This window comes from Corythoichthys intestinalis, chromosome 1 (assembly GCF_030265065.1).
Source record: "Corythoichthys intestinalis isolate RoL2023-P3 chromosome 1, ASM3026506v1, whole genome shotgun sequence".
Classification (NCBI taxonomy): Eukaryota; Metazoa; Chordata; class Actinopteri; order Syngnathiformes; family Syngnathidae; genus Corythoichthys; species Corythoichthys intestinalis.
The window spans coordinates 9669900-9693753 of record NC_080395.1 but is presented as its reverse complement, the minus strand read 5'-3'; the positions used below and the strand labels follow the sequence as shown (position 1 = coordinate 9693753).

General features: G+C 39.4%; 1 protein-coding gene across 1 annotated transcript; it reads right to left on the bottom strand.

The window, feature by feature from the left end:
* Positions 1–3983: 3983 nt before the first annotated feature.
* On the bottom strand, positions 3984–22395 carry mtfmt (mitochondrial methionyl-tRNA formyltransferase; the record flags this gene model as incomplete). The annotated part of the gene is made up of 8 exons (XM_057833810.1): positions 3984–4685; positions 4756–4902; positions 9928–10019; positions 10084–10159; positions 10232–10334; positions 16905–17027; positions 17122–17319; positions 22211–22395. Coding segments are annotated over 8 exons (1098 nt in total), but the record flags the coding sequence as incomplete, so codon positions are not given.
* Positions 22396–23854: the final 1459 nt, after the last annotated feature.

Sequence of the window (23854 nt, the reverse complement as noted above, 5' to 3'; positions counted from 1 at the left end):
CTCCATGGAGCAAATGTCTTTCTTGGCAAAATGTCAATGCTGACACAATGGAAAAAAGGGAAGATGATGAATTATTATTTCGATCTAAACTGTGTGATGGTTGTCAAGTTTTTTTTCTTCAATTCAGTGGCTATCATTGGCAGCAGTAGACATCTAATGGCGTACCGCAAGCGATTATGGCAAGGTGGGTCAACCTCCCGTTTGTCCCCAATAGTAAATGAATGGAAATAGTGTACGAACGAGATGTTTACTGAGCTAAACCTACCAATTCTGTCCGAAAAGATGTCCCTGGTGCCAAATTCACTGGTAAAGATGTGGAAGAACATACAAATGTTCAGTTAAAGAGATGGCTTGAGTGTCGAGGGCTGAAAAAGAGCCAACCTGATCCAGAGTTAGCTTTTTTATAGACACTTTTTTCTTGTGTGCATTGCCTTACGCCACTGACAATATTCTCCTGTTTCAACAATTTATCCTTTTACCACCATATGCCCTGTCTTTCTTATATATTATATCCTCTGGTTGTCTTACGTGTCTGACCGTTCTCTGGGGCAATTTACATTGCTATTATTGTGTAGCGATCGCAAATGCTACTCAATGACAGCCAACCAATGTTCCTTCTAATTTTTCACGTGTCTGAGCAGACACACAAGCTTCCTGAGCAAACTGAGGACCACTGTGAGCAACATCAGATGTGTACGCTGTGGCCACACATTAGTATCACGCCTGTTCAAACCTGTGTGCGGGTAGTGCGGAGTTGGCATCCCCCACGTTTTTGTTTTGGTCAATAAAAGTATCCATAAAGAGCCATCCGACGCCTCTCGGTGTTTTTATGCACGCCGCCACCTTCCAGAGGAGGAAATCGGACGAACCGACGACAACGAGCCAAGTGAATCGCCGGTTCACTCCTCACTACGGCAAGGAGTTGAAAACACCGCCAATTACCAAAAAGGGCAGAATTGGTAACACGTGAAAGCGGCATAAAGCCAAAAAAGCGGACCAGAATAGCCAGAGCCTGGAATTATTTCAAGGAAAATATGGAGGGTACCACTGTGTGTACTCTTTGCTGAGCTCGCATACCACAGTGGCACGTCTGCTAAGAATGAACTCTTGAAACGCCGTCACCCAAGTGTAATTTTCGAAGACACCAAGAAACAACAAGCTAGCGGATTGTAAGTCCATACAACTTTCTTATGATTTTTTTTAATGGAAGTTGCCTTTATGTGGGTCGTATCAATGTGCATTTTTATTAAAGTATATACATATATAATACAATTATATATTTTTAAAATTATTATTAAATTCATTAGGATCATGGAAGCTCCCACTTGGGGAAAATATATACATATATCCTGTATATACATAATATAATAAAAAAATATATATATGGAAACAGCACTGGCCTGCTTACTGTAATCCATGCCTACACTAATGTTAGTTACTTTATATTATAAAGTATTATTGTGCATATACATATAGTAGTATACTATAAAATTAATACTATATATTTAATTTTTGTTACTGTGAGTATGTGTGCCTTTCATTCAAAATAATTGTGGCAATATTTCAGTGTGCCCTCTACTTGATCTATTTTCAGGTTAAAACAAACAAAAGTTGAACAGTTTTTCCCCTCCCCCCAAAATGCACACCAGAAAAAGCATCTGAACTCACACAAAGTATTCTGAAAATGGTTGTCCGGGGCACTGCAATTCATTTTAACATTTAGAACAATATAGACAATGACATACCACAAAAAGAGTAAGAATTGTGTTGACTCCTGTTGAAAAGGTGAAGTCACAGTGTTTCCGTTTACTTTTTTTTTTTTTTTCACTAGTTAATGCCAGCAGCATTTGACCTCATTGTTTGTGATTTATTATTGATATTTATGTTATTTATTTACACGTTTATAATTTCGGTGTCCCAAAATGTTTTTTGTGAATTAATAAGCTTCAACAAAAATTCCATCATTTAAGTAGTAAAAAAAATATTTATATATTAGTCGACTAATCGTAAAAATAGTCGGCTGTTTTGCAGCAGTTTTGACCATTATTCAGTAATTTAGCCCTGTCGTACTGATTAAATGCATTTTTAATATTTCATATTCCATTTAGCACAAGACTTCTTTGTCATGACCATACAATCTATTTATCAGTTGGGGAAAAATATTTAAAAAGAATATCCTGTAAAAATATTGGCGATATTAAAACAATGATGACATTTTGATGCTCTCAGTGGCATTTTTCTCGTTCTGAATCTTCCCCCTCAATGGGCTGAATTCTAAATCAGCTGAAATCGTTAATCTGCCAATGTCATCACCCAGCTTGGAGGCGCTAGAGCGCTATAATGACAGGCATGGCTAAACGGCAGATTAAAATACTCATTCCTCGTCATCTGCGCTTTGCCAAATTGTTGTATATACAGTGCCTTGCAAAAGTATTCGGCCCCCTTGAACCTTGCAACCTTTCGCCACATTTCAGGCTTCAAACATAAAGATATAAAATTTTAATTTTTTGTCAAGAATCAACAACAAGTGGGACACAATCGTGAAGTGGAACAAAATTTATTGGATAATTTAAACTTTTTTAACAAATAAAAAACTGAAAAGTGGGGCGTGCAATATTATTCGGCCCCCTTGCGTTAATACTTTGTAGCGCCACCTTTTGCTCCAATTACAGCTGCAAGTCGCTTGGGGTATGTTTCTATCAGTTTTGCACATCGAGAGACTGACATTTTTGCCCATTCTTCCTTGCAAAACAGCTCGAGCTCAGTGAGGTTGAATGGAGAGTGTTTGTGAAGAGCAGTCTTCAGATCTTTCCATAGATTCTCGATTGGATTCAGGTCTGGACTTTGACTTGGCCATTCTAACACCTGGATACGTTTATTTTTTAAGCATTCCATTGTAGATTTGGCTTTATGTTTTGGATCATTATCCTGTTGGAAGATAAATCTCCGTCCCAGTCTCAGGTCTTGTGCAGATACCAACAGGTTTTCTTCCAGAATGTTCCTGTATTTGGCTGCATCCATCTTCCCGTCAATTTTAACCATCTTCCCTGTCCCTGCTGAAGAAAAGCAGGCCCAAACCATGATGCTGCCACCACCATGTTTGACAGTGGGGATGGTGTGTTCAGGGTGATGAGCTGTGTTGCTTTTACGCCAAACATATCGTTTTGCATTGTGGACAAAAAGTTCAATTTTGGTTTCATCTGACCAGAGCACCTTCTTCCACATGTTTGGTGTGTCTCCCAGGTGGCTTGTGGCAAACTTTAAACGAGACTTTTTATGTATATCTTTGAGAAATGGCTTTCTTCTTGCCACTTTTCCATAAAGGCCAGATTTGTGCAGTGTACGACTGATTGTTGTCCTATGGACAGACTCTCCCACCTCAGCTGTAGATCTCTGCAGTTCATCCAGAGTGATCATGGGCCTCTTGGCTGCATCTCTGATCAGTTTTCTCCTTGTTTGAGAAGAAAGTTTGGAAGGACGGCCGGGTCTTGGTAGATTTGCAGTGGACTGATGCTCCTTCCATTTCAATATGATGGCTTGCACAGTGCTCCTTGAGATGTTTAAAGCTTGGGAAATCACACAGGTGGATTCTATTTATCATCATCGGTCATTTAGGACAACATTGGATCATTCAGAGATCCTCACTGAACTTCTGGAGTGAGTTTGCTGCACTGAAAGGAAAGGGACCGAATAATATTGCACGCCCCACTTTTCAGTTTTTTATTTGTTAAAAAAGTTGAAATTATCCAATAAATGTTGTTCCACTTCACGATTGTGTCCCACTTGTTGTTGATTCTTGACAAAAAAATTTAATTTCATATCTTTATGTTTGAAGCCTGAAATGTGGCGAAAGGTTGCAAGATTCAAGGGGGCCGAATACTTTTGCAAGGCACTGTATATATTCAAATAATAATATAGTAAATTCATAAATAATGCTTTTCAACATTTTTTTTAATCGTGTCACAGGCACTTTAGAGCAACAGGAAGCGTCCCAATAGGAACAGGAAGTGAACTTGAAATGCTGCCAAATCAACAGAAAGTGTCCCGGGAATGGGGGAAAAAAAGTAACATTCGATTTTTGTTGTTGTTTTTTTAATTAAAAAAGATAAAACAGGCAAAAACTTTTTTTCACGTACATTTATTCTTTTCTTTTTTTTCCGTTAAAAGCACAGTAAATATTGAAATATTACTGTTATCCTTGATCTTGACAGCTGGAATTTCAATTTTATTTTACAGAGAAAAATGATTTACTTTGCAAGCCACACAAAATGACGCGGCGGGTCCCGGTAGCCATTTTAAAAATCAGCCGCCGTGAAAACGGTTTTCACGACCGCAGCCTCTAAGCTCACACTGATGGCGCCAGACGTTAATCCGTTTCGACTGGGCCGTCAATGCCAGCCAAGGTGTTAAAATCCTTTTTTCCGTTGGCTCCATCAACCTGACTAAAGGTCAGACGGCGCCCCCCGCTGGCAACTCCGACACTCACCGAACAGTCCGAGGGGAAATGTCCGTCAGGAACAGTGGGTGGTACTTTTGTTGGCGCGGCTTTCCGGCCCTCCCCCAGGCGGGCTGACAAAGACGGCATCGCCGTGCGGCCCGGCCGTTCGGTGCAAGTAGCCGTTATAAAAGTCGGCCGCCGTCAGACGTTTCTTCAGGACCACTGTCTTGAAGCTCACCCAGCCGTCCTGAAATCGAAAAGCTGACGATTAACCGCTGTTGCTAACCGATGCGGTTGACCGCGAGCCGACTGGCCACCTTGCAGCGCACGGCCAGCGCGTCCGACTCCTTGCGGAAGATCACAGAGCCCGGCGACGGCGGCGGAGGAGTCCACGAGACCTGACAACTCCCCGCAAAGTCCCCCAGCTTGATGGTGTGACCCATCCACGTGGTCCGCAGAGGAAACTACAAAAAGGACAAATTTGCTGACGATTAATGTCCCAAAAGGAAAAGCAAGCAACCGAAAATCAACAGAAAATGACGTGAAATGCCCCAAAATTGAATGTGCTAGGCATCCAATTACTTTTGACTGGATTGGACGTCTGGCACTGTCAATGGAGTCACTTCCGTTTCAGTAACCCAAAATTGACAGACAGTGACATGGAAATGCCCCAAAATCAACAGGAAGTGAACTGTAAAGTCCCCAAAAGGAAAAGGAAGTGATCGAAAATCAACAGAGAATGAATTAATGAATTAATAGTGCCCCAAAATTGACGGCGCTAGACATCCAATTCATTTTGACTAGATTGGACGTCTAGTGCCGTCAATGGTGCTGAAATCAAAGCATTCACATCCAGTCTTTTGTGGGCATTTACAGGTCACTTCCTGTTCATTTTAGGGCATTACCAGGTTATGACAGGTTACTTAGGAAATGACCTGTAAATGCCCCCCAAAATCAACAGAAAATGACACAAAATGTATTGGAACTGAGCCAAAATGAATAGAAAGTTACTCGTCAATATCCCGAAAACCACAGGAAGTGACCGATGAACAGAAAGTGACCCGGAAATGCCACAAAATCAACATAAAATGACACAAAATGTATAGAAAGCAGGGTTTCCCCTACACATTAAAGATTGTGGCGCACCGCCACACCAAAATAAAAGCCGCCACGCCTTGCAAATTTGAATTTTTTTTTTTTATTTACATACATTGTAATTCATAATTTGTATAATTTAACAATAAGTCTGAGCTGCTATATGCGCCAGTGTGGGAAACCAGTTGGCATTTTGCATTGTGTTGCTGCCACCTGTTGGTCAGAATAATTCACTGCATCTATTTTGTGACACAGTTTGGCTCACAAGTCATTTACTTGCACAGTGCAGTGTCTGTCAGTCGCATTGACACTCATGATTGCTTTCTGCTACGTCTCCGCCTCTGTCAGTATTTTACGTTTACAGTAACCTATTGATGCGCAGTATATGCATACCTACGAGGAGAAAAGTCATATGTACAAAACTTAAGTCTTGTTGTTGTAGTATAAAAGCCAGCCTACGCTTAAGGCTAGTAGTAGCTCAAGCAAGTTGTGATATCTATCTAATAGTTGTGTATAAAGATAATAGTTGTGTATAAAGATGTCCCGATCGATCGGGTCCGATCACGTCATTTTCAAAGTATCGAAATCGGCAAAAAAATATCGGACATGCCTTTTTTTAATATATATATATTTTTTAATTAAATCGTTTTCAAATTGTATTTAAAGTTACAGACAAAATGTTTTAAACTCATCCAGAGTCTTTAATTTTGGCTTAAAGTATGGTTATCAAATTTATCGCGTTAACGGCGGTAATTAATTTTTTTTTTAATTAATCACATTAAAATATTTACCGCAATTAACTCATGCGCTGTACGACCCACTCACGCATTGTCACGTTCAATCTATAATGGCGCCGTTTTACCTAAATGTAGAGCTAAAAGGCCACGTATAATGAGTAGAGAGAATTTTGGCAGCCTTTGGAGCCTTTTTTTTTAAATAGCTAAAGCCTTACAATCCCACTCTCAACAATTACAAATATCGTGGGAAGCAATGTGGGGAAGAAAGGCAGTAGTTGATCTTTTTCGTAACACCCTGTGTTATTTCCCAACGCAAAGAAGATATATCAATTGGTGCCACTACGCACAGTCATGGTTGCACTTCCCATCATGCATTTGGGCAGAACAGTTAAATGGCTACAGTATCATTTACTGAAAGCTCAACAAATACACTAGATGGCAATATTTAGTCACATTTATCCTTTAAGAATTACAAGTCTTTCTATCCGTGGATCCATCTCACAGAAAGAATGTTAATAATGTAAATACCATCTTGAGGATTTATTGTCATAATAAACAAATACAGTACTTATGTACTGTATGTTGAATGTATATATTCGTCCGAGTTTTATTCATTTTTTTCTTAATGCATTGCCAAAATGTATATGATCGGGAAAAATTATCGGGAATGATTGGAATTGAATCGGGAGCAAAAAAACATGATCGGAACAACCCTAGTTATGTATGAAAGTCTGTGGTACAGTTTGTAGTGTATTGAGTGTTGAATATATGTATGTTTCTGTGTTGTAGTTTCTCAATATAAAAACGAGTGACTTCACATGAAGGCAAGACAAGACCAAGCCTTGCAGTTTATTGAAATACATTCAGTGTTAGCTGGCTGTTGGGCAGTGCACAAGGAAACGCACTGTTATGGGCAGTACAGCGTCTAAATAAATATATCAGGGCTGCAGCTATTGAATATTTTAGTTGTGGATTAATCAATGGACTAGTTAGTTCGAATAATCGAGTAATCGGATAAGGAACATGAACAATTAAAATACATGAGCTGAGCCTCAAACTGTATTTTTTTTTTTTTAAATTGGGGATTTTTGTACAAGAAAAAAACAATTGGCTAACTTACATAGAAAAAGTCTGCTAGCTTAAACGCTATAAAATGCTAAAGTTTTTTTTTTTTTTTTTTTGACAATGGTCTTAACAAATGGTTCAGGCACATATTCCCACAAAAAAACGGCTAAATATACCTATAAACTAAATTATGAATGCATTAAAAAAACGTAGCTCAAACAAAAACTTAGCCTACGTTGGACTTAACAGGGAGCAGTTGGACTAAGCCATGTGAAAAGAGTCGGACCAGAGGGCAGTGTATCCACTCTAATCAATCAAACTAAATGCAAACACTTTCAAAATAAACCATTAGAACGCTTAGAACGCCACTTTAATGAAACGAATACTCGAAGCAACTAAATTTAATTCAAATATTTTTTTTCTAATCGGATCCTCGAGTCAATCGATTAATCGTTGCAGCACTAAAATAAAATATATATAGCTTACGATTCAAAAACTATTTGCCAGAAGTTGTCTGAAATAGCACGTCAAATAAAATTTGTTCCTTTACATGCTTTATTTTGAAAATAACATCGGTTCTCCTGTTGCAAGCTTGTGCCTGAGTACGTTGGTGCGGAGTTGGAAATTTGGCGAAAATCCACCGAAAGGTATTTCGAGTTAAAAAATGTAATTCTGGTTTAAGCCTGTGAAAAAAAACTCTAATATTGACATCGACATAACGTTTAAGTTCTTTATGGCGTGTGTTTGACCCGAATCTTTGCGTACTAGTATAGCTTTGTTGCCGATATCACTGGTTGTAATTTCAGATGAGTATTTTGAAGTATTACGTACATGTACCGTAGCTGAGAGCTATGACATTAGCCTGGCTAATAAAATATTTCAAATAGATATTTGTCATGGTTGTTCTTGGAAAAAAATTAATGTCGAAAAAAAAAAATCTCAATTGTCATGATATGAAGCAATTTCGCCGCGGCACGACATTTTGGGACTGTCCGTAGGGTTGCAGCTATCGAATATTTTAGTACTCGAGTAATCGACTGAAAATTCTATCGATTAATTGAGTAATCAGATAAATCAAATATATTTTTAAGGTGAAGAGCAATTATAAATATACATGAGAAAACAAGACATTTCATCTACTCTTGAACCATTTTCAGTCAATCAATGCCTTTATTTTCGATGTATATTGTCGAAAACAGCCAACAAATGTATATCAGCTGTAACTAGAATTAAAAAAAAGACTAATTCACTGCTTTCACTCAAAAAACCTTTAGATCTTATTAAAAAATATATATATATATATATATTTCTTACCTAAAAATGCCGTTACGCTTGAGAACACACATCACTTAAAAGTTAGGATTTTTTGCCACGTGTTTCAATTGAATTTCTATTTGTGTCAAGCCATTTTTAAGTTCTAGTTAAGTTTTAAGTCTAAACTGTAAGTCCTGATTGGATTTTGAGTTTTTGTAGTGTTCAAAATAAATGTATGATACAGGCTGTATTGGAGCACATTAGGGACCAGTGCTACTTGGTGTTTTATCCAGCAATGACTACTGAGCTAAAACTGATAGTTAGCATTATTGAGTTTTTATTTTACACCCACATCACTCCACAACGCTATGTTATGTTAAAGCCTGTATGTAAGACACGTTAGCCACGCATCGACAGTGGTCATAATTAATAGAAACCTAGCCCTCCGCAGGGCTAACGTTACGTAAGCTAGTGACAGTAACGTTAATCTTATTTATTAGCGCTTAGCGCTCTTTATTAGCGCTTAGCACTCTACTGCTTTAAGATGGCGGTTGTTTACTAACACCGCTGATACATGTGATCTCTATGAGACGCATCAGACGCTACCTGCTACCAACGTAGCATCATGCGGGCTAGTATTTAGCAACGGCTGCAGTAAGTTTCTTTTTTTTTTTTTTTTTTGCTTCTTCCTCTATGCACGTGACATCAGCGAGTTGTCCCGCATTAAAAGTAGTCCGAGCAAAAGGTGATGCTTGGAGCTGTCAAAATAAACGATTACTCGAGGTGAATAAAATTACTCGGATCAGTTTTTAAACTCGAGTTACTCGAGTATTCGTTTCAGCTCTAACTGTCTGACTCCGATGTAGCCCACCACAGCTGTCAAAAAACCCTAGGGGAAACCCTGGGAAGTGAGCCAAAACGAATATAAATCGACTCCTTAATACCACAAAATCAACAGGAATTGACAGATGAACAGGAAGTGAGCTGTAAATGCGCTAAAAAGGGAAGTCACCGAAAATCAACAGAAAGTGACCCAAAATCAATAAGAAGTATCGTAAATACCCCAAAAGAAACAGGAAGTGAACAATGAACAGGAATTCACCCATAAATGTCTCAAAAAGAAAATAAAGAGACCCAAAATCAGAAGAAAGTGACCCAAAATCAACAGGAAACAATCGATGAACAGAAAGTGACCCGGAAATTAACCAAAATGTAAAGGAAGTGAATGAAAATCAACAGGACATTACATGAACCACTCCAAAATCAGACGTCTACTGGCGATAAACTCCAATTCACCGGAGAAGGATGAAAAATGAATGAATACGAATGACGTCTCACCCTGGAGCCGACGGCTCGGTAGAGTCGGTCGATTTGTCTGCACGTTTGCTCCTCCCAGGAAAGCCAGCAGATGGAGGAGCTGATCTTGGGGGCTGTCAGGAGAAGAGCAGGTGTCAGCGACCTCACTGGACGGCATGAGTAGTCGGCGCTTCTCACCAAAGGTGGCGCCGTTCTGGCTCTGCTCTCGCATGTCGGCCATCTTTTGAGGTAAAGTCTGTAACGTGTCCAGGAGCTGCTCGAGGATTTCAAGCGCACGTTAGCACCCGACAGGGAAAAAGCCGGGTCGAGGGGAGGCGGAGCCTACCAGCCGGGCTCCTTTAACGGCGAGGGCGTCTGCAAGCTGCTCGGACGTGTTGGTCTCGGGCACCCGGTGGAGAGTCTGGCTCAGGATGGGACCTGTGTCGAACCTGAAGGGAAAATACCGGGATGGCAGATAGCTTAGTGGAGTGCTTTTTCTGCCCCCTGGTGGCACCCCAAAATTCGATTCGATTACGATTCAGGGTGTTACGATTCGATTATCGCTGAAACGAATACCCGAGCAACTCGAGTATCTCAAGTTTAAAAACTGATCCTAGTAGTTTTATTCACCTCGAGTAATCGTTTATTTTGACAGCCTAAGCATTACGTTTTGCTCGGACTACTTTTAATGCGGGACGCGCTGATGTCACATACGTAGAGGAAGAAGAAGAAGAGAAAAAAAACTTACTGCAGCCGACAGCCGCTACAAACGACGCCAACGTTGCTAAATACTAGCCCGCACGATGCTAGTTGGTAGCAGGTAGTGTCTGATGAGTCTCATATAGATCACATGTATGTTGAACTAGATGCGAAATGACAGACTCGGCCGCATCTGGGCAGCGTTAGTAAACACCCGCCATCTTAAAGCAGTAGAGCGCTAAGCGCTAATAAAGAGCGCTAATAAATAAGATTAACGTAACGTTAGCCCTGCGGAGGGCTAGGTTTCTATTAATTATGACCACTGTCGATGCTTGGCTAACGTGTCTTACATACAGGCTTTAACATAACATAGCGATGTGGAGTGATGAGGGTGTAAAATAAAAACTCAATAATGCTAACTATCAATTTTAGCTCAGTAGTCATTGCTGGATAAAACACCAAGTAGCACTGGTCCCTAATGTTCTCCAATACAGCCTGTATCATACATTTATTTTGAACACTGCAAAAACTCAAAATCCTATTAGGACTTACAGTTTAGACTAACTTAAAACTTAACTAGAACTTAAAAATGCCTTGTCACAAATAGAAATTCAATGGAAACACGTGGGAAAAAAATCCTAACTTTTAAGTGATGTGTGTTATCAAGCGTAACGGCATTTTTAGGTATATTATATATATATATATATATATATATATATATATATATATATTTTTTTTTTTTTTTTTTTTTTTTTTTTTTTTTTAAACAAGATCGAAAGGTTTTTTGAGTGAAAGCAGTGAATTAGTCTTTTTTTTTATTTTAGTTACATCTGAGATGCAATTGTTGGCTGTTTTCAACAATATACATTGAAAATAAAGACATTGATTGACTGAAAATGGTTCAAGATTAGATGAAATGTCTTGTTTTCTCATGTATATCTATAATTGCTCTTCACCCAAAAATATATTTGTTTTATCCGATTATTCGATTAATCGATAGAATTTTCAGTCGATTACTCGATTATTAAAATATTCGATAGCTGCAGCCCTACATTCGATCATTGAACGATGATCACGGTATTGACAATGATCACGATTATCGATGCATCATACATTATTAATTAATAAAATTCATTTAAAAAATTTTAAAATCATCGTTTTTGAACATTTATGAATCGAAATCAAATCGTCACGTTTCAAACCTCGATGAATCTAATAATCGATGTATTGGGACACCGCTAATTTTAATAAGTCAAGGCAACACAGTAACACTAATAAAAAATTTAAAACATATGCACAACTAGAAAATGCTATTTTTGGAGAAATTGCAGATGCATTGCTTTGGCAGGTAAACCCATTGGGGTCCTGTTGATATTAGGTTACTTGCTGTTGATTTGGAGGAATTTTGAGGTCACTTCCTGCAGGTATCGGGTCACTTTGGTTCGGAAATTGATAGGAGTGAATGGAAGTTTTTGTGCCGTTTAAATGAATGGCGGGCGAAGAGGGTAATCGGAAATGAAAAGGAAATTTTGCCCATGAGAAATGAATGGGTACGTTTTTGGCAAATTTTGGCCGAACTGTACGTTTTTAGCAAAAACAAAATAAATGAAAGGATTTAAACGAAAACTGTAGGACAAGTAGTGTTTTTTACCGCCCCCCCCCAAAAAACAAAACTCTCCGTTTTTGGGCGAACGCTGAATGGTTATTTTTGGGGTGTCAAATTAAAGAGCCCGCATCGCATGGGAATTCCTGTCATTTTGGTGCATGAACGGTGTCAGTGGGTCAAATGCTGGGCAGGGAAGAAACCATTGCCACTGAAAAAAAGAAGGAATACAGTGGTATGAAAAGGTATCTGAACCATTGGGAATTTCTCATATTTCTGCATAAAATCACCTGCTTTATCTAAAAACACCCCAAAATATATGGGTTTTCATATTCTAATGAGGATAGCACGCAAACAATGACAGGAAGGGGAAAAATAAGTAAGTGAACCCTCTGCCCAAGGAGACATAAAGAGCAATTGAAACCAATCTTTACCAAACATTTTAAGTCAGGTGTGTGCCCAATCACTGATGAGTGGTTAAAAGCTGCCCTGCCCACTATAAAACACACACCTGGTAAGAATGGTCTTGACGAGAAGCATTGTCTGATGTGCATCATGGCTCAGTCAAAAGAGCTGTCTGAAGACCTGAGATCAAGGATTGTTGATTTGTATAAGGCTGGCAAAGGATTCAAAACCATCTCTAGAAGTCTGGATGTTCAGTCACAGACATTGTCTACAAATGGAGAGAGTTTGGCACTGTTGCTTCTCTCCTAAAGAGTGGCCGTCCACTAAAGATGATGCCAAGAGTTCAGCGCAGAATAATAAGAGGGGTAAAAAAACAACCCTAGAGTGTCTGCTAAAGACTTACAAAAGTCACTGGCACAGTTCAATATCTCTGTGCACACATCATATGTATATTTAAAATATGGCTATATGTAAAACTATGGCCAAGAATGGTGTTCATGGGAGGACTCCACTGCTGTCCCAAAAAAATATTGTTGCTTGTTCAATGTTCGCAAAAGGCACTTGGACACTCCACAGACGTTTTTGGCAAAATATTTTTTGGACTGATGAAACCAAAGTTGAATTGTTTGGGAGTAACAACACCGTCATGTGTGGAGGAAAAATGGAACAGCTCACCAATATTAACACCTCCAAAACACAAAAGTAAATCAACTTCAAAATGGTTTCAGAAAAACAAAATACACATTCTGGAGTGGCCAAGTCAAAGTCCAGACTTGAACCCCATTGAGATGCTGTGGTTTGACCTAAGACAGACATTCCAGGAATCTGGCTGAACTACAGCAGTTTTGTAGAGAGGAATGGGCCAAGATTAGTCCTGATCGAGGTGCCATACTGATCTGCAGCTACAGGAAGCATCTGGTTGTAGTTATTGCTGCAATTAAATGTGATGGTTCACTTACTTATTTTTCCCCCTTTCTGTCATTGTTTGCATACTATCATCATTAAAATATAAAAAAACGATAAATGTTTGGGTGGTTTTAGTAAAAGCAGACTTTTTAAATCTGTGTGATTTTGACAAAGATCACAGATCACATTTGATGGTGATTTTAAGCAGAAATTTGAGAAATTCCAAAAGGTTCAGATACTTTTTTAAACCAGTGTACAGACATACTGTAATTTTCGGACTATAAGGCACACCTGAGTATAAGCCGCCACCCACCAAATTTGACACGAAAACAGAATTTCTTCATAGATAAGCCAAACTGGACTATAAGCAGCAGCTGTCATCACTGTATTATGGGATATTTACACCAAAAGATAACCGGTAACACTTTATTTGACAGCGCATCATAAGACTGTCATAAGACCGAATGAACCACAATGAAGCTTTGAACCAAATGGCTGCAAAGCTTCATTGCTTTTCAAGAAGCTGGCCATCACGGCTCCCTTAGGGGAGACAGTCAACCTCTGCTGCCACCTGCTGTCAACATTTTTGTCGTCCAACATGCCTCCAAGCCAGTGACGTGCGGTCAGGGGAGGCAGGTGAGGCAGAGCCTCACCTGTCATCATGATAAAAAAATAAATATAGCATCAAATTTATATTAATATTTGTCCATTGCTCTTTATGTATGACTCATTTCAAACATTTTTTATCGTCAAAATCGCTGAATTTGCCCATTTCCTGTTCAAATAAAGAAATGAAACGAGAGGTGCGGCAGCAACGAGTAAAGCCTCACCTCTGATTGCGCAATCCATAACAAACTGGGTGTATACATGGAATTGGAGCGTGCTGGTTGCCGTACATCTGCATGTCGCCATTATAATGTTTCCAGATACGTTTATTTGACCTGATTTTCCACAGTCTGGCTAATGTCTTTAACCTTTAAAGTTTAATTTTTGTTAGCGACATATTTAGTTTTGCTGATGGTTAAATAAAACCACAGTAAAAAGGCACAGGTTGCGGCAGATAGAACTTTGCCGCACTGAAAGGGGGCGTACGTGAAACTGGACTTTCTGTCAAAAGTGGGCGCGATTAACACCACACCGGAGCTAAAAGGTTTGCTTCAAACTGCGGGACAGAAGATAACTCGCGCTTTTCAAACGGACTGGTACACCCGAAAAGACTGGCTATGTGGCTGTCCTTTGAAAAATCGCCTCTGCTGCTTTCCCTGCCTTTCCTTCTCAACTTGTGCCAATGTCTGGACTAACACGAGATATTGTGACATTAAAAAACTACCACGAAGCCTCAGCAAACATGAGAGCTCGACCACTCACATTCAAAGCCTGATTGCTTTAAAAACTTTTGGAAGCTCAAGGACCGATTTGGCTTTGACGAACAGCGGAAGCTCAACGGTAGCAGCCACAATGCTAAAGTAAAAGAAAACCGAAAGAGTTTGAAAGACTTCATTAATGCAACCTGTATCCTAGCTAAACAGGAGTTAACATTTCGTGGTAACGATGAACGTGTAAGCTCTTCTAAACGTGGCATATATGTAGAACGATTACATGGTTTTGCTTAGAAAGATGAAAGGTTAGCTAGACATTTGGACACATCCACTGTGTTTTCTGGCTTGTCAAATAGAACACAGAACGATCTAATTGAAGCAATCCTCTCCATTGAGGCGGAGAGATTTTTTAAAGTAAAGGAAAATAAGGAGGACTTTTACAAAAAGGGTGTAGGTTTGCATAGGGACGGTAGGGACATAACACTACCAACTTTTCAGGATGCTAAAATTGTCCCCACCAACTTTTAAGCAACCTTACCTTTTTTGCATGATATAATGTTTAGTTATATAGAGAATTTAGATCTTTCAATAGTTCCATATGTTGTAAGGATAAACTTGACCCTACCATTATTAAGTGAATTATTTTCATTATGTTTATGTTTGCTAATAAAAACCAGACATTTATTCAGGAAGTTTTCAAAATGTTTCTTTCGTATTTTTTGAAAACAAAGGTTTGAATCGAACAGTGTATCATCTGAACCAATGCACGTAAAAGTTATTATCAGTAGATAAGGATTTATTTTGCATTGATCATTTTGCCTATTAATTAATTAAGTTCATATAAATGAGAAATGTGGCCCTTTGCCCCCTTCATCCAATCTGTTTGGTCTTATTAATGTCCCGTCCCCAGCAAAAAGTGTACCTACATGCAGGTTATGCTGTTATATCGTCCCTACGAATGTTAAGACCAAACCTATGCTCTTCCAAAGTAACGGCGGTTTTTGTGGTGAAGGACAGGCGCAAGACCACAAACAGTTTTAATTTCAATCTTATTTAAAAACAAAAAAAACAAAAAAAACAACAAAAAAAAAGAGCTTAGACTATGAAAAATACAATAGAATATTTAAAAACTAAATTTTGGCCTTAAATAAAATATTCTTTGTTTTTCTTTTCACACTTTTTGTTTAGCAATCTGTATTAAATTGATTAAAATATCAGAATTAAAAGTTTTAAAAACAACTGAATATTTCACTAAAGGTCAGAATTGAATTCTGTGGTTTTGTACACCACTCTTTACTCTCATTTATGTTGCATGAATTATAGAATTGCGACGGCCAACACATTGAGTGTGTAGAGCAAATGCATGTTATTTTCTTACTTTTACGTATCGATAATATGTACCGTGTGTGCATGTTTTGTGGCGAATGCTGATGAGATATGAAACAACCAGGAGCCAATTGAATAAGCTACCCTTTTTGGTTTATATATTTGGAAATCTGACACTAAAGGAGTCAGTGCCTCACCAACCATGAACCTCACCGCACGTCACTGACATTGCAGAAATACAAATGTAAATAATAATTAAACTTCATGTTCTGTCCTAATTATTTCTTCAGTTACTATTCTAGTTGTTTCATTAATTGCTAGTTATGGTATTTGGTAACACTTTATTTGACAGAGGCGCCATAAGACTGTCATTGGACAATCATAATTATAACGTGACACGATCATGAGCATTAATGAATGCTAATAGCAGATGTTATTTTGTGTCATTTGGTAAATTATCACACTTGGAATGGATGTAAAAGATGCGAGCCAAACATAAATGGAGTTAGTGACATAATTTGCCAGATGACACTTAATGATATCGGTCATAAGCATTCATCAATAACCATGACAGTGTCATGTCATAATTATGACGGTCTTATGGCAGTCTTATGACGGCGCTGTCAAATAAAATATTACCTATTAACCCAATAAATCAACAAGTAAGCCGCAGGATTCAAAATGAGGGGAAAAAAGTAGCAGCTTATAGTCCAAAAATTACGGTACACATCGCCAGACAACTATTTTCACTTCCTGTTTACTTGTGAGGCCGTATCTGCATGATGGTCACACCCGTCACGGCGTCTCCGTTTAGAATGGTGTGGAAGATGGGCGCGGGGCCACGCCAACGAGGGAGAAGGCTGGGATGGACGTTCAAGATGCCGCTGACAAAAAAAAACAACAAAAAGAAGAACACTTTCAGAAACACTTTGGCGTCGATCGGATCTAAATGCCTTCGAGGCACGGCGCGCCGCTCACCGTGGAAACTCTTCGATGAGCCGTCGCCTGAGCAAACACCCGAAGGACACCACCACACCCGCGTCGAAGCGCCCACTCAAGTTGCCCGGCGGCCATCGCTGCAGGGGGAGATGACAACGCCGGGCAAAGTCCGCCACAGGGACATCGTCACTCAGCGTCACTACTTCCAACGATGACACGACGCCACCCCTGCCGCTTCTGCCACAGATGAAAATAGTGAGTTAACGTGGAATAGCAATACCACCAATCGGCCACAAGATGTCACTTATCGGTGCAGCACAATTGAAAATGGCAACACATTTACAGTAATCTACACTGAACACAATATGTTTCAAAATTATTTATGTTACTATTTGTCCAAGTCATTTAAACCGGGAGGAAAGGCTGTGCGCAGCCTTCTATTAGTGCAATTCACGGCTGTCATACTTGTACCGTAATTTTGCAACAAATAATTGAAAAAAAATTATATTCTGTGGCATATCGATACCTGATATAAAACAGCCTTTATCATGATAGTTTTTCTTATACCGCACTGCACTAATCTTTTTTTTTTTTTAAGTCTAGACCAGGGGTCGGGAACCTTTTTGGCTGAGAGAGCCATGAACACGACATATTTTTAAATGTAATTCTGTGAGAGTCATACAATATGATTAAAACTAAAAATACAAGTAATATGTGCATTTTATGTAATTTCAACACTTTTAAAGTACAATAAGTCTCTGAATTGTTTTTAATAACTTTTATAAATGATAATAGATTAAATAACAGTTATTAAATAATATTAAAATAGTTATTTTAATATTTTGTGTCCACGGATAGACTGTTGTACTTAGTTTTAAACCAGCAGGGGGCATGCGCTAGCTACGTGGCGTGCATGGGCAATAAATGTTCGCATTTTAGAGCAATGTGAGACGGACATTGTAAACTAGTATTTTTTTTCTTGTTTGAGGTGAGAAAAAGAGTATAATTTGACTGTGCATATTAGTGGATTGCTTTATTTTATGATGATTGTGATGTGTGCTGTGTGTTAATATAGTTCAGAAATATGTTAATCGTTAAGTATTGTAATGTCCGTAACTATTTGTGGGCCCTTGAAGAGGCCATCAGACGGCAGAGTAGTGATGTAGCGTGAAGCAAGGAGGAGAGAGCGTACGGCGTGAGAGTGAAGTTAGCATGTTGCGGATGCCGCTGTTATTTTGTTTATTATTTCTATGGTTACCACAATAAAGTGGGAAAGTCATCACCGACTCCTCTCCTTCCTATTTCCCCATTCTGGGCTATTACAGTATGTTTATGTATGACTGCAGATGTGTTCGTAATGGCGAGCGGACGACAAGTGAATGCTAGTAGTGTCTAAAATGCAGAAGTTAAAAGTTTTGTCAGAAAAACTTGTATTTGTTTATTAATTATTTAAGAATCCACATTTCAGAGCAAATAAGAAATGAGCCGCGTGTGTGCAGCAATGCGAGACGGACGTTGTTTTTTTCTTGTTTCAGCTGTACAAGAAAAATGAAAATAAAGCAAAATTAAATATGTAGCAACAGACTGAAGCATTAAATTCCTGTCTGCACCACGCTACAGATCCATAGCTATTATTTCAACCGACTGCCACACGCATCATCAGACTTCAGACGTTCTCCGCTGCCGCACCTGTAGTGTCTAGTGTTGTATCGGTTGCGAACGATTCGTTCTTTTTGAACGAATTGTTTGGGTGAACGAGACCGAACTAATCACCATCTGCACTGATTCGTTCTATGAAGGTGGTGCTTGTTCGCTGCGTGGGAGGGCGTTGAGCAAGCGGCAGCGTCTTCTGACATCGCACACGACCAATCAGACGCCAGCCTCATCGCAGGCAGGGGAGGGAGCGGAAACAGAATCAGGGCGCCTGTCACTCACGTCCACGTGTGGCCAATAAGCAGCCAGCGTGCAGGCAGGGGGGCAAGACTGAGTTTTGTCACTTCCCGTTCAGTTACTCGGTCCTCCGGTTCCTGACCTAGCTTGCTGCTAACTTGATTTTCCAGTAATGACTATGCGGTGAACGAATCAGAAAATGAAAGGAAATGACTGTCACATATTTGTTAACGTGGAGCCTATCAAATGCTGCTCAAACAGACAAAAACCCCACACAAATCTAGCGAGCATGGTTTAGAGTGGTACTTCTCTCAACAAACTCGTGACTGCCTATGACGACATACTATCAAATTTACAGTAATTTAAAACACGGGTAGCTACGAGGCAAGCAAAAGCTGAGCTGCGGTCGCGTGACGGCAGTGAAGCGGGCAGAGAACTGTCACTATATGGAGGCTTCATGGCAGCGATATTTACCTCATATGTGCACAGAAAAAAATATTTAGTATGATCACCATAATATTGATTTGCAATGAAACTGTAAATACATGTCAATTTTTTTCCGAGTGTTTTTTTTTTTTTTCCGTGTCAGAGCGTGTCGGTTGGTTTGACAAATTATGTCAATCCGTCCATCATGTGCTACTCAAGCGCCCAAAAACAACGCACGCGGACACGGGAGATGTCGTAATATGTCTACATTTTTCTTAACAGACTAATGAGAGTAGAAAGGCGACATCGTAAAGAGCTAACAATTATTTCTCGTCAGCATTTGACGATCAGAGATGCGGGGACGACAGGGGGGCTGACCGGATTATTTTATTTATTAATACCAGTGCAAAAATTCAACACGATCATCTTAATACTAAAAAACAAAAATACAACAGAGCGAGATGTAAATATGATGTGTTGGTCGTTCCATATTTAGAAATTAAACTTTCGATGTATTTTTATTTTTGTGACAGCAAGCATGCTGCGTTGGCTGGTAGCAGCAGCATTGTATATGTGATCAAGAACCTGCTAAAGAAAGTCCGTGCGCCCCCGTCCCCTACTCCCCTCACAAAAGGAAAATGTTTAACCGTGTCCTAAATCGAAATGCAAGCACGAGCCATGACTTTGAGCCCATAGAACTAGGACAGACGACGCGGAAGTTCTCCCTCGCTTTTGCAGCAGCAGGAGGGAGACGAGGCTGTCTGTGAAAGCAGAATGATACCGCCTGTCACTCATTTCTGAAACTACGACGAGTGGTCAATGTGGAAGAGAGGGAGGGACCAAGCAATGTCACTTCCCGTTCAGTTATACTGCGAAGCGGTCTTTGGTGATTCGTTCGGCAACGTCACTTCCCGTTCAGTAACCGAACGATTCGTTTGGGCGGGGAGGGAGATGAGGGGGGCGAACGATTCGTTGAGCGATTTGTTTGAACGAATCTTTTTACTGAACGAACCGGAATGGATTCGTTTACTCAAGTGAACGACAGATCCCGTCACTAGTAGTGTCCCGAATGTTGCCGGATCACTAGTTTGCTAATGGAAAATATGTGAGCGCCCCTCACTGGTTGCTATTTTTAACGCTTACCCCGTGGCTCTTACGCCCGCCAGGTTTCCCCCGAGGTCCTAGCGCCCTTCCCATTACATAACGATTTTTATTTATTTTTTTAATAACTGAAGATTTGTCTGCGAGCCAGATGCGGCCGTCAAAAGAGCCATAGGTTCCCGACCCCTGGTCTAGACGAAGGGCGTAGGTTTGGTCTCAACATTGGTAGGGACGATATAACAGCATAACCTGCATGTACACTTTTTGCTGGGGACGGGACATTAATAAGACCAAACAGATTGGGTGAACTGGGGTCAGGGATACATTTCTCACGAATTTGAACCTAATTAATTGATAGGCTAAATGATCAATGCAAAATAAATCTGTATTGACTTATACTAACTTTCATATGTATTAATTCAAGTGAACATCATTCAGTTCAAACCTTTGTTTTCAAAAACTACTAAAGAAACATTTTGAAAACTTCCAGAATAAAATTCTGTTTTTTTTGTTGTTTAGCCAATTTAAATTGCAATTTTTGAACAGAATTTAACTTATATTAACATACACAATAATCTCTTAACTATCCAGGAATGCAAAAAATAAACAACTGTCTTAAGACCACTCAACATTGTCTGTCTAAATCAGGGGTCAGCAACCCTGGTCCTCGAGTGCCACTATCCAGCTTGTTTTCCATCTCTCCCTCCTTTGACACACCTGAATCAAATGATCAGCTCATCAGCAAGCTCTGCAGGAGCCTGATAACGATCATGATTATTTGATCCAGGTATGTTAAAGGAGGGAGGCATGGAAAACAAGCTGGATAGTGGCACTCGAGGACCAGGGTTGCTGACCCCTGGTCTAAATAATACCAATACCCAAAAATAAATAAAATTAGAACCTTCTTCTAAGTAAAACACTATTGCTTTTGATCACAAACACAACCAAACTCAACAAAAAATGAAAGCTCCTTTGGGCTGCTTTAAGACCACATAAATAAAATAAAAATCAAAACTAGAAAGAAGGGGTTAAACCTCGGTTCACTATATTCACAATTAACGTTAACAGTAGAAAACATAAAGGACGACACTTCTCTCTAGGCAGCTTTCTACTTGAGTTTTTCAGGTTAGCAAATTCATACAGTTTAATGTTATGCCAACTGTGATGCAGGTCGGACTTTAAGTAGCAAAATTTGTGGTGTATTCCCCACCTCCACAACATTGACGTCTCTTTTACATTACTTCCAGTGGTTGCTGCTGCTGCCCGAAATAAAATTCTAATACCCATCGTTTTCGAAGGGGGATGAGTAGGCGGCATGTTGTCAACATATTGTATTTTTGTCTGGGATGTGAGCGCGTGTGTGTGTGTGGGGGGGTAATGTCATCAGCCAATCAAACGCGTGTTTGAGGGGAAAAAAATGTACTGGCACATTCAGCAAGTGAAAAGGGGTAAATGTCAGCCTGAACATTATGAACGTAATTCACTTTATAATAATAGGGTCAATTCTATCCATACAACATACGGAAAGAATCTCAATTACCTATATAACTGACCTCATGATATAATGCCAATAAGGTTGCTTAAAAGTTGGTGGGGACAATTTGAGCATCCTGTAAAGTTGCTAGTGTCATGTCCCTTCAGTCCCTATGCAAATCTACGCCCTTGGTACTATACTGATCCAAATTTGCAATCATTGACCGCGGCTGTTCACCTGTCAGCCTCGAGGATTTTAAGGGACTCCACAGCGAAGTGGTCCGAGCCGAAGAAGAGGAGCCTAAACGGGGGTCCCGACGAGCACAGGCGCCTGCCCGTAAACGCCGCACCCTCGCCCCGGAGGAGGCGGAGGACAGCCAGCGTGCTTCCGAGGACTCGAACCCCAAACCTCACTGGAATGTTTCACTTACTGAAATTTTATTTTGTTATGTGTTTGTTGCTAAATATGGTAGATATTATAAGAAGGTTACGAGAGACTTTGCAAGACAGCCGAGGGGCGCGCATGGAGAGCGCCATGTTTATTGCTACGCTTCGGAAGTTCCTCTTCTTCGTCGTTGGAGTTCAGTCGATTGTTGGAATTTAGCGCCTCCCTTAGAAAACCTGTATACTGCACGTACAAATGAAGTACAGTGATCCCTCGTTTATCGTGATTAATGGGGAACGTAGCTCAGTTAAATGTGTGTGTGTGTGTGTGTGTGTGTGTGTGTGTGTGCGTGCGTGCGTGCGTGCGTGCGTGCGTGTGTGTGTGTGTGTGTGTGTGTGTGTGTTCAATTCATGGGCACTGCCAGGGATTTTGGGCCCCATGAAAAGATGTCACTTTGGGCCCCACCACCAGTGCCGGGGGACACAAACACATTTAGAGTATCAACTACGCAATTTCCTGCATTCTGGTGAATCTTTACACACTAATTTGTGCATTTTATGCATTAATTTAAGAATTAATTAAGATGAAAAAGTTGAAAATACATTTATGTAAACATACAGCGTATAGAGCAATAATGAATAGACTGATATCATCTATAAGAAATGTACGGAAGCCCATCTTTTACAATCTAAATATATTTTTATTAGGGCTGTCAAAATTATCGCGTTAACGGGCGGTAGTTATATTTTTAAATTAATCACGTTAAAATATTTGACGCAATTAACGCACATGCCCCGGTCAAACAGATTAAAATGACAGTACAATGTAATGTCCGCTTGTTACTTGTTTTTTGGTGTTTGGCGCCCTCTGCTGGCACCTGGGTCCAACTGATTTTATGGGTTAGTACCATGAGTGAGCATGGTGTAATTATTGACATCAACAATGTCGAGCTACTAGTTTACTTTTTGATTGAAAATTTTACAAATTTTAATCAAACGAAAACATTAAGAGGGGGTTTTGATATTACATTTCTATAACTTGTACTAACATTTATTTTTAAGAACTACAAGTCTTTCTATCCATGGAACGCTTTAAGAGAATGTTAATAATCTTAATGCCATCTTGTTGATTTATCTTTATAATAAGCAAATACAGTACTTATGTACCTTATGTTGAATGTGTATATCCGTCTTGTGTCTTATCTTTCCATTCCAACAATAATTTACAGAAAAATATGGCATATTCTATAGATGGTTTGAATTGTGATTAATGTTTGAATTGTGATTAATGACGATTAATTAATTCTTAAGCTGTAATTAACTCAATTAAAAATTTTAATCGTTTGACAGCCATAATTTTTATTTGAAATATTCTCAAGGCAAATACCATAATGAATGACTTAGAATAAATGTTTTAACTTAACTATACTACAGTATACATTACAGTATACAGCATACAACTGTTTTAGTATGAAGAGCTTGCTAAGGGTTTGCCAGC